At 50.1% G+C, this 14,867-nt stretch overlaps 1 protein-coding gene across 6 annotated transcripts in view; it reads right to left on the reverse strand.

The window, feature by feature from the left end:
- SPTAN1 (spectrin alpha, non-erythrocytic 1) overlaps positions 1–14,867 on the reverse strand; it is a 59,094-nt gene that overhangs the window by 29,835 nt on the left and 14,392 nt on the right. For all 6 annotated transcript variants that reach the window (XM_068977747.1, XM_068977738.1, XM_068977730.1 and 3 more), the window contains exons 4-22: positions 13,369–13,509; positions 13,035–13,181; positions 11,589–11,722; positions 11,278–11,422; positions 11,041–11,195; positions 10,207–10,342; positions 8,738–8,839; positions 7,772–7,909; positions 7,167–7,277; positions 6,408–6,485; positions 6,145–6,300; positions 5,725–5,929; positions 5,035–5,216; positions 4,439–4,682; positions 4,124–4,246; positions 3,369–3,586; positions 2,545–2,637; positions 1,845–1,979; positions 624–772 (exon numbers count right to left, since the gene is read on the reverse strand). In XM_068977747.1, the coding sequence (XP_068833848.1) occupies positions 624–772; positions 1,845–1,979; positions 2,545–2,637; positions 3,369–3,586; positions 4,124–4,246; positions 4,439–4,682; positions 5,035–5,216; positions 5,725–5,929; positions 6,145–6,300; positions 6,408–6,485; positions 7,167–7,277; positions 7,772–7,909; positions 8,738–8,839; positions 10,207–10,342; positions 11,041–11,195; positions 11,278–11,422; positions 11,589–11,722; positions 13,035–13,181; positions 13,369–13,509 (2,792 nt within the window). The remainder of the gene's footprint in view (positions 1–623; positions 773–1,844; positions 1,980–2,544; positions 2,638–3,368; positions 3,587–4,123; positions 4,247–4,438; positions 4,683–5,034; positions 5,217–5,724; positions 5,930–6,144; positions 6,301–6,407; positions 6,486–7,166; positions 7,278–7,771; positions 7,910–8,737; positions 8,840–10,206; positions 10,343–11,040; positions 11,196–11,277; positions 11,423–11,588; positions 11,723–13,034; positions 13,182–13,368; positions 13,510–14,867) is intronic.

Genomic DNA, 14,867 nt, shown 5'->3' on the forward strand with positions numbered 1-14,867 from the left:
GGGATCAACAGGGTCAAAAAAGTTCTACCATTCCAGCCTCTCATCAGAGTGTACTTCCTGGCTGTCTGCCAGGTGTCCAGAGCTTTAGATCTCATTAGTAGTGCAAGATGTGCCCTAAAAAGAGGGACACGGGTCCTTAAGGGAGCTTAGCCATAGGAAAGGGTGCAGAGCTGTTTCCTAAAAAATACACTCCACTCTCACAGCACAAAACCATGGTAGAGAAACACACTCTATGCAGCCTTTTGCAGAGGACAGAGCTCAAGAGGTGTGGAACAGCTAAAAACCCCATTTCAGAGAGCACCTCCTGAACTGGAGAACAAAGATCCAGATGGTGACAATTAGCAAATGTTGTTTAGGAAAAGCAACTGGCAAATGCAGGGAAAAAAACAAATGAAAGGAAAAAAAAGGGACGGGTCAGGGATCATAGGTTCCTGGGGCTGGAGCTGTGTGGGTAAGCTATGCCGTGGGGACGGTGGGGGAGAGTACACCTTAGAGCGCAGATGGGCACCGGGAGAGCGCTCGCCCTGGAGCCTCAGCTCAGGGCGGCCTCCGCCTCAGCCCCTCACGACGACGCACGGCGCAGACCTCCGCTGGCCCTCTGCCACCACCCGCGAGGCCCTTACTGGTTGTCAATCTGCTCCTGCCGCAGCGCGATGCTGCCCTGCTCTTCCAGGAGGTTCTCCCGGGAGGCTGACTGCGCTGGGTCCAGCTTCTTCACGTAGGCGGCCGGCACGAAGCCCTGCCGGTCGTTCACTTCCACTTTCCACCAGTCCTACAGGGAAAAGAGACTATCTCCATGGCAAATTCCTCCCCTGACGGAGGGGGAAACCAAGGAGGCCCGTGTACACACGCATGCACACATGAAGAAAAGCTCTAGTCACGGCATGAGGATCCCATGATGGTGCCAAAGTCACCTGGTGTGAAGATGGGAATTTTGGTCCCCTCGTGACCTGCCGCGTATAGGGAGGGTCATGAGTGAGGCAGCCATGACTTCACTGGAGCAGGAAGGCCACCTTCTCTTTGCACAGATGCTCCAGGACTGTGCTAACACGGCAGCCTCGAGCCATACTTCAGGAAATTAAATAAAACCTCAGATGCTCTGGGACCTCTGAAGCCCCTTGTGGTCACCTGAGACTAGTGGCTTCTGTGGGGCCAACACAGACACATAGTCTGCCATCACGGTGGCTTCTACTGGCGAGGCTGCTCTGGAGTGAACCAGAGTCAGACCAGGCAGTTAGCTTAGGTTTAGAGTCAGCAGAACGACACTGGCCAGGGTTTCCTCAAAGTCCCACGACCAGGTGAGCTGAGTGGCTGGGAAGAGGAGGTGCCTAACACTTCTCCAGCCTACACTAAGACAGGGGGTAGGATCCTGGGGGGCTCGTCAGAGATGGCCTCATTCCAAGGCCACGGCCAATCAGAATGCGTTAAGAAAGACTGATGAACCAGGCAGCACTGAACTTGGAGAAGATGAGGAAGCGGAGCCTACAGGGTAACGCTGGAGCCTGTCTTCAACCCTCTGCTGCGGCCCTACAGTCTAGAACCAACAGGTACCAGTGACAGAGAAGCAGACTTCAGCTCAAAAGAGAAAAAAATTCCACTTGGAAGTGGTGGTCCATGATGAAAAGCTCTCCTTGAGAGTAAGAGTCACTACCCTAGCTCTCAGGTATTTACGGAGACAGACTGGTCATCTCAATCACAGGCAAAACAGTAAACCCACACGACATGGGAGACTGACCTGGAAACTCTAGTAACTTCAAGTTTTAAACCAGCCTCATCCTGGAAAGACAAGCTTCCCAAGACACCTAATACGTGGAAACCAACCCCCGGTCATCCTCTGTGCTTGCCTTGTTGGTGCTGTTGAGTAAGGTGAGAATGTCCCCTTTCTTCATGGTGACCTCTCGGGGACTCTTCTCCTGATAGTCATAGAGCGCCAAGACCAGCTCCTTCCCAGTCTCGTCATCCAGGGGGGCCACTTGTTGCTAAAAATCCAAAGGAAGGGCAAACACAGTTACAGGATGTCCCCCGAGTGCCGTCTCAGCCAGTGCAGATCCCAGCCTCGGCAGGAGACCCACATCCATCAAACAGACACTGGGGACAGTTCTCCTCTGAAGCCACCAACAAGATCTGACTCAGGAAGCTCAGCTGTCCGGGACCTTTAAGGCCACAGGAAAGTCACCCACGGGCGCCTTCCTGGTGGGCCAGTGGTTAAGAATCTGCCTGCCAATGTAGGAGACACAGGTTTGATCTCTGGTCCAGGAAGATCCCACATGCCTTGGAAAAACTAAGCCTGTGCACTCAACTGTTGAGCCTGGGCACCCCAACTACTGAGCCCACACGCCCTAGAGCCTGTGCACCACAACGAAGAGTAGCCCCCGCTTTCTGCAACTAGAGAAAGCCCATGAAGCAATGAAGAACCAACAGAGCTAAAAATACATAAATAAAAGAACGTTGCTGTCAGCATCTGGGTCTTTCTGCCTCCCTGCTCCCTGGCCCCGACCCAACCCCTGGGATCTTGCAACTGCTGACACGAAAAGCCTCACTTACCCGGCACGACTGGGCCTGCTCTCGCAGGGCCTGGATGCTGCTGCCATAGGCGCTGAGATCCGACATCAATGCCTCGTGCTTCTTTAGCAGAGCCTGAAATCCAAGTCACACACAAAGCGACCCTGAGCAAGGAGCCAGAGCAGCCCCTCTGCCTCCCCAGCACGCCGTCTGCCTCTGAAATCTGTTTAGCTACCTGGTGACTTGATGACTCTCTCTCCCTTTATTTGATAAACACTTAACGTGGAGAAAATATCATGTTTTCTATTATCTTTTCATCCATAATTATGCAACCCTTGAAACAGATGAGGAGTCATAAAGAACATCGTCACATGTACAGTGATCTACCACCCATCCTGAGAATTCAACACTCCTGCTAAGTGGCAGCTGGGCACATGCCGCCCTCCTCCAAGAATCCCCTTCCCACCACCCTCCGTGCTTCCTACTTCTCCAAATCCTATCAGGTCGGGTCAATACTCAGCTCAGGACAGTTTATGTGAAGACAGGCAAGAAAAGGCAGGCACATGGCTACACCTAGATCTTTATGAATAAAATTTAAGAATTCCATTCAAAAAAGATGACTAACAAAAAATTGTGCTTATGTACACATAGGTATACAGAAAAAATGAAGTAAGATCGGAGACATGGTCACGGCTAACAGTGAAAGGCCAAGGCTGCCTTCTCTCTTTTGTGAGCATAAGAGAATTACCAGAGAAAAGTGGAAAGAGATGCTGAAACACCTTAAAAGCCATGAGACTGCACTCTGCACACGTGGTCGTCCTCCTAACCAGCCCCAGCCCGAGCCCGGTACCCCCAGTATGCATCACCTCGGCAGAGTCCTCATCTTTGCCATAGTCGGTGCTGCCCACGATGGGCTCCTTCTCCCGCATCCAGGACTCGGCCTCGTTGGCATCGGCGAAGTACTGCTGGGCCTGCAGCGAGTCCTCCAGGTCCTGCCGCCGCTGGGAGGCCTTGGACTTCAGTGACTCCCACTTCTGGTTCAGTTCATGGAGCTTGGCTTTCACGTCCTCGGCGGCAAAATGGCCTGTAGGGCGGGCAGGGGAGGGAGGACAATGAGAAACATGGGGACAAACAAGGTCCTCTGAGCCCTCACAGCCTCTGTGACACTATGTCCAGGGAGCCAGGTCCCTTCATGTTCCCAGTTTTATATGAGGCCCAGGTTCCAACCCTTTAACAGATCTCCTCAGACCACGATGTCTGTCTAGACTCTAAGCAGACAACCTTAGTTGGCATTAGTGATGTCATCATAAACAAACAATAAAACCCACAGCCCCCTCTGACCCTCTGTCATGGAGACTCGTTGAGTGCTGGGCACTGTCTCAGGCTCCTCAGTATCTGACCTCATTCATTTAGTCTTCTCAACTGTGGGAGAAGTTGAGAAGCTGGCGGGGGGTGGGGGCGGGTGAGCTCAGGCTCAGAAAGGTTATGGACTAGTCAAGGTCACAGTCAGAAGATTGTGGGGGGGGGCAGTCTTCAACCCCTAGCCCAGCCTGACCTGCGACCATGCACTCAGCAGGCACCACAACAAACGAGAACAAAGCCACTTCCTGACGACACTCACCCTCCTCTACCATGGCGTTCCCCTTTTGTGTGACTGCTTTGATGCGGGGCTCGTGGCCAGCAATTTCTGCTTGTAGTGCTTGGTGTTTCTTTAGCAGGTTCTGGACTCCAATTAAATCTTTGCCTGAAAGAGAAACCACTCCCAAGTCAAGAGAAAAGCCAACTCCATCACTCTCAGCTGTCCCCACAGTTTCACTTAAAAACCCAGTTCAACTGAAACCTGACTTTGCTCATTCGGACACGGGTCCCCCTCCTGGACCCATGTAAGGGTAGGCCCTTTCCTAACTGGACTTCCGTCTGACAGAGGCAGGCTGACCTCTGTTGGTGGAGGCGGCAATGGGTTCTTTCTCCCGAATCCACGTCTCCTCATCCTCAACGTCACGGAAGAGCTGCTGCAACCGCAGGGAATCGGCCAGCTTCTGCTTCCGGGCAACCATGGGCTCCTTGAGTGCCTCGTAGCGAGCTACCAGGGCCTCCTGCTTCTTCTTGATGTTTTCAGCATCAAAGTGGCCCGCATCCTGGAACTGGCGGGCTTGGATAGTGATGCCATCGATGCGATCCTGGAGACGGGAAGGACAGAGTGTTGAGAGCCTGGCCCGAGGCCGGCCGAGTGCGTTCTGGACATCTCTCGGCTGACACTCTTGCCTCAGGCGTGGTTTGCTCTCACACCAAGAAAATGCACATCGTTGTTTCCCCACGCTCTGGAGTGCGCTTCCAGCCACCCTTTCCCCATTTTGGGCTCCCAGGAAGCTCCAAGGGCAAGCAGACCAACCTGAACAGAAGCCAAGTGGCGCAGCCACGATTCTCTAGGGCATCGACACACTTCATCTCCCCCCGAACCGGTTGGCCTTGGCTGACCAGCCTCTCTCGCTCCTGTGCCCACAGCCCCACATCCGCGTCCAGGGCCCGTACCTGGTGAGCGGCCACGTCAGCCTCCAGCAGGGCATGCTTTTTCTGGAGGTTCTGGACGTTGGTGAGGTCTTTGCCGTAGTCATCTGAGGCCAGATGACCTTCCACTTCGTACAGCCACAGCTCGATGTCCTCAACGTTGCGGTTAAACTGCTGCTGCTGGTTAGCCTCACGGAGCTTTATGCCTGGTCAAGGAGGCAAGGTTGAGTCTGTGAGTATCACCCTTCTGCCAGCGCTGCTCGTAAACAGCAGCACCTCTCGTAAGGATCACAACAGGGCAGGGTTTCTGTGACGCCTTCACGTCTATCACAATGTGAAGGAAAACTGCAAGCTCGGCTCTGCCTTCCAGATGCGGAGCTGGAATAAGCCCCATGGGTTAAGCGCTGATGAATGGTTAGGTGCCCTCGGCTCACAGCTGACCTCTTCTAGTGACGAGGCCCCAGCCAACCAGGGCCACTGACCAAATCAGCCCCTCCTCTCTCAGGCTCCCCGACCAGCCAGTAAACAGTCACATCTACCAACCCTGCACATCATTAGGCACCCACACAGCTGACTCCCTCAGGAAGTGAGCCCCAGTGCCCAGTCACCTGGTGCAGCTCACCTAGGTGGCCCAAGTACCTAAACCAGGGAACCAGGGATGAGCATTTAACTCTCTAAACCTCCCACCACAACCCCGTGCATGCCTCCCCTCACCTTTCAGCTCCGTGGCTTCCAGCAGTTTCTTCCACAGACTGATGACTTCATTCATCCGAGTCGCCACCTCGTCCTTGGCATAGTGGTCAACGTCGATCAGCTTCTGCCCGGCTTTCTCCAGGGCGTCGATGCGGCTCTGGTTTGCTGAGAGCTCGGCCTCAAAGGCCTGGTGCTTCTGCACTTTCCCTTGTAGGTTGGATGGGTCCTGCCAAGAAAGAGGTTCTCTCTCGAACCACTGGACAACAAGTTACGCCGCACTGCACTCACACATATCTTCACAGGGGACATATGAAACCGCCAGCTTACATTCAGTAGTGTGTTTTTGAAATTTCCAATCTCTTTCTTTAGCTACATCTATTTGTAAGTGTGGTGTCTGGCTTACAGACCAAGGGCTACATGACACTGCCGACAGGATCTTACTTTATAAGCTTCATCTGTGGCTGTTTTCATCTTCTCATTGACCCAACTCTTGAGCTCATCAGAGTCACGGAAAAACTGCTGCAAGTGGAAGGAATCTGCAAGCTGGGCACGGCGGTACATGGCTCTCTCATGCAGGGCATTGCGGCGGCTCAGCAGCTGGAAGGCAAGGGCCCCGTGAGTCTCCACTCTCACCCCTAACTGACCTGCCTTGGGAGGGACACCCATGGATGGAAAGGAGGCTAGTGAGGAAGTTGCGCACTCACTGCGTCTCGCCGGGTGGCCACATCTTCCATCGCGTAGTGGTTGTTCTGAATCAGCTTGGTGGCAAACTCATCTAAGGCCTAGGAGGAAGAAGAGGGCTCATCACAGCTCAGCCCCTAGAGGGGAGTGCAGAACACAGCACAAAACGCTCTAGACCCTGTCAAGGACTTCACTCTGAGGTTTGCGACGACAACTTTTATCCCTTAACTTCTGAGTTTTTACTTGACGTCCTCAGTCAGATGGCTCAGTGTAATGCTAGCTTCACTCAGGACTGCAGACACTGGCTGCAGTTAATGTCAGGGCAGGATCTGACGGGGTCAGACACAGATTAACAGCGTTTCAATTCCTAATTCTTTTTTTCAGCCAAACCACATAGCATGCAGGATCTTAGTTCCCTGACAGGAATCGAGTCCATACCACCTGAGTGGAAGCTGAGCGTTGTAACCACTGTAACTCCTCAATTCCTACTTCCAAGATCAGTGCTCAATGGGGAAAAAAACCTCTTACCTTAGATTTTTTTTTTTAACCTTAGTTTTTAACTACTTTAACAGGGAGGAAATCTCAACCTGGAGGTTGACATCAAGAGAACAACTTCATTCTAGAAGCTGTGCTGTGTCTCCAGCAAGGTGGCTGATCACCCTCGCGAGGGTGTAAGCACCCAGAGACTTCTCTGCCTCTGCTCAGAAGCCTCTCAGAACAAGAAGAGACCTCCACTGACGCTAAGGATCATGTGACAGCACGGACGCCGAAAGGTGTCTTACTGTGATCTTCTCCTCCTGGGCGCTGAGGGACTTCTCAAAGTCTTCGTGCTTCTTGAGAAGCGCTTCCACACTATCCAAGGAATCGCCCAGGTCTTCGTTCAACAGGAACGCCTTACAGGAGGAAACACAGTGTTGACATAATGTCCAACGCCCTTCACCTCACAGGGCTGGAAAGCAAAGGCTGCTGAGGCCAAAATACAGAAAGGAGGGCAAGAAAGACTATGGCCATGAAACTCTCAGGTCTCCCCTGGCAGCCAGAGGTCCTTCCAGATTCGCTTAAAAAAATCCAGCAAGAGCATGAAACTCTCGTTCTACCCTCTATTGAACTTCGCTCCAATAGCTTTCGTCGCCTCTAGTAGATTTAGATTACGCAAAATGCAAAGTTCTACGGGAAAAGAAAATCTAACAAAAAACTTTACACCATCACAGTCCTCTGAAAAACCAGATCCTTTCCCGAGGCCCCTTCAGTTTCAGCAACAGGAATGGTGCTGGCAGGGCCCATGGAAGCCGGCAACTCTTCCCTCCGCATGACGCAGAACTGAACCCACACAGAACGGGCCAGCTGAACAGCACGGCACAGGTGGCTGGCTCCCCACCCCACTCACCTCCTGCTTGCTCATCCAGTTGTCCACCTGCTCCGTGTCGCGGTAGAAGAGCTGCAGGTCCATGCACTGCTCATATTGCTGCCGTCGCAGCTCCCAGAGCTCCAGGAGTGCGGCCCGCTCCTCGGACAGGACGGTCAGCTAGGGCGGTGGTTGAGAGGAGGAGAGGGGAGGGGACGTCAGATACAGAGGCTCCCGGCATTTCTAATCCTCTGCTAACCTTCAGGCCTTGGTTCTGACTTGCACAAGAAGGATAGCGTTCACTCACGTGTCAGCCAAGTCACACACACACAAATCAGAGATCCTGAGGATTTGCATGGTCATGCTAAACCTAAGAGTTGGCCCTGTTTGAATGAACCTAGAATTATTAATAATTTATTGCCATATTATCACATATAATGTTAGGTAGACATGACAAGTAAACCTCTGGTGGAAGAAAAAGGGCAAGTACGTAAAAGTGAGGCAGCACAGGAGGAGCAGGGACTCTTAGATGAGAGATATCAACTGAGTGGGTTCTCCTCAGAACACACTCATTAGATCCATCAAAGCCTAAGACTTAATTTGAAGGCTGTAAAGTTAACGACAATAAAGTGTGTCTTTAAAATGTCTCTTCCTGGTCTATATAGTATTAAAAACATAAAAATCATTATCTAATGTGCCTCAGGCACCTTTACAAAGATACTTTGAAACTTTGGAATTATATACACATATACATAATTTAGTAAAAATGTTTCCTCTCAGCTCCAGCTACTAATGCAGGAATCAGCTCTCTGCAAAGTCCCCATTCCGTAGGAAATGTGCTGCACCTCCTTCTTAAATCTCTGGAAGTTTTTGCTGCTTCCTAACTTCCAGGCGGAATCTCCTGCGTTAAGTTTTCTCTGACACTATGGTGAACGCAACATCTGGATATTTAAGGACGGATAACAGCTTCCAGAGACTTTTATTAAAAGACCCTTTCTCCTCTCATACCTTCTCCCTCACTTCATCTGAGGCATAGTGACCAGCTGCAAGCAGGGCCTGTCCAGACTCATCTGCAGATTTAAAGCTATCTTCATGAGCGTCAATTTCACCCTAATGGGGGAAAAAAAAGGACAATTTATGTCCAGCACTTTGTAACAAAGAGTAAGTTGTTGAATTTTGTATAACCATTCAAATCAGAAATATCACAACTAGAATGAGGAACAAAGCAAAGATATGCCAGGTTTGCTAGTATCAGCCCAGGGAACCAAACCGGAGAGCATCGCTTACTAAGAAGTCCGTTTCCTACTGGCTTTTCATGCCATCTGTCAAACCACCAAGTGTCCACGTATCTACAGGGCCCGAGCTCTCCTTCGTCTGTTCCACTGGTCTATTTCAGGTCTCTGTGCCAGATAAACTTATGATTTTATAATACCTGGTAGGAAGAGTCCCTCCCCTGTTCTTCATAGTTGTCTCAGCTGGTTTTAATTGTTTTTCTTCCAAATTAAATTACTTTCACATTTATTTATTCATGTGGCTCTACCAGTTCTTGGTTGTGGGATGTGTACTCTTAGCTGTGGCATGTAGGATCTAGTTCCCTGACCAAGGATTGAATATGGGCCCCCTGCATTGGGAGTGCAAAATCTTAGCCACTGGACCACCAGGGAAATCCCTTCCAATTTTATTTTAAAATCAGCATGTTTCATATCAGAAACAAAGGCCTCTGGGCTTCTGCCTGGAACTGCATTGAATGTATACATCTTGGGGAGAATTTGCACCTTTACAAGCAATCATTCCATCCATGCCCATCCCTTTATTCTGTTTCTCCCCTTTCCTCAAAACTGTACAGCTTTCTCCACAGATGTCTTAAACAACTTTTGTTAGTTTCCCAAGTACTTTATATTTTCTCACGTGACAAATTAGTATTTTTAAAAATTACGCTTTTAACTGTTGCTAGTCCACAGGGGGCTGTATGACTTTTGTATATTGATTTTTTATTTCTAGTACCTCAGAAGATTTATAGCAATGATTTTTTAAACCTTAACAGTGTTTTCCAGAATTACTTAGCCACAGAAAACTCTTTTCTTAAGGTATAAAGCCTGTTAAGATCTCATAAAACTAATTTCCCATGGACATACTTTGGAGAAAGAGTTTAGATTTACCCAAATCAACCATGAAGTTTAGCTTATAAAGATTTTCCAAGATGGCACAGGATACATACGCAAAGCAGCAGCATCTCTGCCCTGTTAGAACTTGGCCCTTCGCTTTTATGAATCACGGTTAAATGAGTTTCATATCAAGAAGAGTAACCATCTATTAGAAGCAGAAAAAGCAAGACTCCAAAGGCAAAACCAGCCCCATCCCCATGGTGAGAGCCACCTGTGAGCGAGGTTTCAGCCACTCCAGACTGGAAGTGACAGAGCTTCAGCCACGCACTATTAGCTCACAGCTTTACTTCTGGAAGATCCTGGAAACCCTACCTTGTGCTCCTGATGCCTATCCAGCAGGGCTTCGGCCCCGGCCACATCGTTGGCAAGTTCATCTGCATTGATGAGGGCTTTCATCTCAGTGACCCAGCTGGTGAGGTCTCGGAAGTCAGCAAGGAAGCGCTGAAGCCTGGGAAACCAAAAGTCCATAAGCAGAGGTCTCTAGGGGAGGCCCTGGGTGGAAGATGTCACCCCAGACCTCCAAATTCTATGTCCGCAAGAGTCTAACAAGCCATACAAACTCTAGCCTTGGGAAAGGGAGGACTCTTCCAATCTAGACTAGCAAGACAACTGAAATCAATCCTTCAAAATTTAGGCTCTGTCCATCACTATAATTCCTTGAGCTTTTCTCTTATGTTCAACTTCCTTGTCATTCCCAAATTCAACTCCTAGTTACTAGTAAGAAATACTATTTCCCTTTCAATTTCTGATTTACTAAATTTTAACAGATTATTTTACACGATGCTCAGATTGCTAAATACTTATTGCTAACAGGTATTTCCATTTATATTGGTTCTAACAAAGTGATATAGGCTGGAAAAAAGACATTTATAAAGTTATCAATACTGTGCGTGTATATACAAACACTACAGAGTTGTCAAGTCTCTAAATATAATATAGAAATACATTAATATACAACAAGGAAATATATAACAAATACAATAAGAAAAAGTCTTCTGCATCTTCTTACTAGAAGAAAGCTATGAAGCTATACCAACGCTGTAACACGTTCTCCTTGCTACCGAGAACTAACCATCAATTCTGACCTCAACTCTAAAACAAAAGCTTCACGGTACAGGCTGTGCAGCCCTGGAGGAGCACTTCCACCTGTAGGAATCGTTGAGACGTGCATGTCTCTCTGCGGCCAGGGTGCGGATCTGCTCCCAGTTGGTGATCAGCTCCTCTCGCTTCACTTGGATCTGGGTGGCACTCAGAGGGTGGGACTGCTGCAGGCGGTCAGCCTCGGCACACAGGGCTTTGACCTGGAGAGACACGCTCTTCAGGGCTGCTCTCCCGACCCTGGCGAGTAACTTACTCACAGAATCAGCTGCCTTTCAAACCCACCTTGTCCTCCAAGGCAGCAAGATCTCTCTCCAAACCCTCGTGTTTCCGTAGTAGAGCCTGGACACTGGCCAGGTCCCGGCCAAAGTCATCAGAGGCCATTAACTGTTCCTTCTCCTTAATCCAGCTAATGGTCTCGTCCACATCCCTACAACACAGAGGCACCCGTTTGTCTGTAGCTACGTCATCCATCCAGGACCGGGATGCCACACAGGGCCGAGACCCAGTCAGCCCCACATATTCTTCAACTCCCCGTAGGCTTCACCACACCCGGCCGGGAGATCCCATTCCCGCAAGCCCCCTCGGCTTGGCACCTGTTAAAGCGTTGGACCTCAGCTGCCCCGAACAGCTTCCCCTGCCGCTGGAGGGCTAGGCCCTTCAGCCGCTGCCAGGCCGCATTCACCTCGTCCTGCTTTGTCTTGATCAGCTCCTCCTCAGGGTGCTGCTCCTGGGTCAGGAAGGGCAGACACGACACTCAGACCTGCACCTGTGGCCCCATCACTGCTCACCTGGCCTTGGCTCCCTGACAACGTCTGCCTCAGCAAAGCTGACTGTTCTGAAGAATCACTGGCTTTTTGTGTGGAATGGAGGGGAGCTCCTTCCACAGGAGCTTCATTTCTTGTTCTATAAAAAGGGGACAGCCCTTGTCTGAGCCCAGGAGCCATGTGGTGCTTCTCCAGAGCAGTTCTGGACATCTGTAACAGCCCGTGCACTGACACCCTGCAGTGGCAACTGTGTGGGCGCCTCATGAACGACCGCTCGCCAGTCTGCTCCAAGTTCAGGGTGTCCGGCGTCATGAGGCTACCGAGAAGCATGCCTGCCCAGAAACATGGCTTTCAGATCTGTTCCTGACTTCACACTGGAGACACTCCTTTCAAAGTCTCCTTGCTCACTAACCACCTTTTGTCTTGTTTAAATAACAAGTCAAGTGATAAGGCAAAGCACTCCTGGGCGGTGGGACCCGCTGTGGGATCTGGGGTTTGGCCCGCCTGCTCTCCTTGGCACGACCTGGCGATGGCACAGGATCCTGAGGATCCCATGATCCTGTCATGTGGAAGACAAGGTTATGTCTTAGGAATGCTGGTTCTCCTTTCATCACTGAGCCAAGAGGAAACAAATGCCAGTCCTGAAGGATCTACAGGTTTAAAGTTTGCACCCCCCCCCCAAATCAAGTGTTCCCTAAAGCAAAAACTCCTGCGGTCACTGTACTGAACATCTCCAGAGCCCTGCAGGGCGGGCAATGATAAAGCAGCAACGATAGGCAGTCCCAATCCCCTCTGGCTGCAGAGCTCCCAGGGGAGAGCCTTGTTTCATTACAGGGCTCCCCGCTCGCAGGAGTCCAGGGAAGCTCCAACTCAAGAAGAGCACTGAGGTGGCGGTGGACTCCTGCCAACCCTCTGCAACTTTCGCCACCACACCCTAGTCTGAGAAACCCTGATGCCCAACTTCAACAGTCCATAAAAGCTTCACCAAGCCCTACCTGAAAATGGGCGGAGGAAGAGATCAAATGAACTCTGCCCTTCCTGCCCACAGTCACAAGTTGAAAAGTGTTTTCTAATGTAGGAGTGAGCAATACTGCTGCCTTACTGAAATCTAAACAGGACTCAGACATGCTTTATCAAAACCTGCTCACCCAGAAATCAGGCACCTAATCAAAATTTTCCTTCTGGAAAAATTAATGAAGTTGTATCACATTAATGTTAACGTAAAGGCAGTTACCATAACGCTGCTATGAGAACACACAGCACTTCCCCATTTACCTGAATGAGCTTGGCAGCAAACTGGTTCACTTCATTGACCCTCTCTTCGTGGGCAGCCATGTCTGTCTGAAACTCTTCGAATTTCTTCTGTAACACCTCCACGTGCTCCAGGTCCTGGCCCAGCTCCTCAGATGTCACAATGGCTTCCTGTTTGGGGACCACAGCAGAGCCAGAGTCACCAAGACACAGTCGGGCACAGTGGCTCCCAAAACCCATCACAAAACGGATGCCGGAGGGGCCGCAGCCACTTTAGGGGACGTGCAGTTAGTTTACTGTGTGCTCTCTCCTAGTTAGGAGGTCAGGGTCATGGCATCTCCCTCCTGCTCTAACATACCTTGTCATTGATCCAGTCCATCACGTCCTCACACTCCCGCAGGTACTGCACCAGCTTCTGGGCCTGCAGCAGCTTGATGCCTTTCTCCCGCATCTTCTCCAGAAGCAATTCCCACTGGCGGTGCAGCTCCATCAGACGAGTCTGGAGGTTAAAGAGCCCAACAACCCCCACATGAGAGCCACGTCTGGGGGAACCTGGCTCCTCCACGGGGCTCCAAACAGCTAGACACCTCCCAGAGCTCTGAACCAGTCTTTTTCAAGATAATGCCTACACTGAAGGGAAATGGTAAATTGAAATAAGAAGATGTAAACACGTACACTTCACAGTGTTTTGGTAGGTCTTAAAGTTGACCTACCAAACAACTGACCTTTTGTAAGTATATGTATTCTAGTTTACTCCAAAGAACTTACTATTATCTTATAATTACCAGTTATTATTGATATATTATTGGTTAAGTCTTTAGGTAATCTTTTTAGTTCTTATTAACTGTTAAGCTATGAAAGTGGGATTTCTAGGTCAGAAGATTTGGGAGGGAAAGATGGGGCGTCATCGAGGAACAGCAGTGGGAATCACTGAAGGGTGTGTCCTGAATTCACAGAGGTAAAATGGAAAGAACAAGAGGTCCTGGAGGCATCATACATGTAAAGAAATAATTACAAGGCACAAGTGAAGAGGAAAACCTTAGTACAAAGGAAAAAAGATGGCATCCTCAAACACAGTCAACATTCAAAGAGGATTCATGGCCTAAGTTGTTTTGGTGCTTCTATGAGAAGCTACAGCGTGTGGTACACAGTTCATCCCAAGAAAGGCTGACAGCAAGCTACACCCAGGTGGCAGCCACAGGTCCAAACAGTCCCTTCCCAGCATCTTGGGTTCTCATAGCACAGCCCTAGTAAGGACTCGTCGGGAACTGGGGCAATTATCATCAGTTCATGCTTAGGTGATGTGTTCTGGCATTCTAATCCAATTTCAGGGTGTTGATTATGCCTACCCAAGATACTGGGAGTTTCTGGGTCACACAGACAGAAACAAATGACACACACACACACCCTCCACCAGGAGAGAAGCCTGGGGTCCACCCATCGTCGAGACGCCACTCCCCACAAACTGAAAGAGTGAAAGCCACAGGCGAGTCAGCGTGGGTGGATTCTCTTAGAAACGAGTTCGGGTGGTTCATTTGAAAGGAGAAAACAGTGGGAGGAAAATAAATGCTCGCACAATTCAACTTCCACCACGACAATCACTTTCATCGCCAATGGTTAAACCGGAGTCCACCAATGCGAAGGAAGTGACGGGCATTCCCAGACAAGCAGGGGAAAGGCAACCAACAGCAAGTCCATATCCACCTACTCGGATGTGGGAGCCAACGTGCGTGGCGGTCACTATGGGGCGCCATGCCGTCCGGTATGGTGTGAAAGTCTAAACCGGTGACAGACAGGTTATCCAGGACAAGGTCCTTCACACACCACCCACCTTCCTCTGTGTTAACACTGACTGCC

This window comes from Capricornis sumatraensis, chromosome 1 (assembly GCF_032405125.1).
Source record: "Capricornis sumatraensis isolate serow.1 chromosome 1, serow.2, whole genome shotgun sequence".
Classification (NCBI taxonomy): domain Eukaryota; kingdom Metazoa; phylum Chordata; class Mammalia; order Artiodactyla; family Bovidae; genus Capricornis; species Capricornis sumatraensis.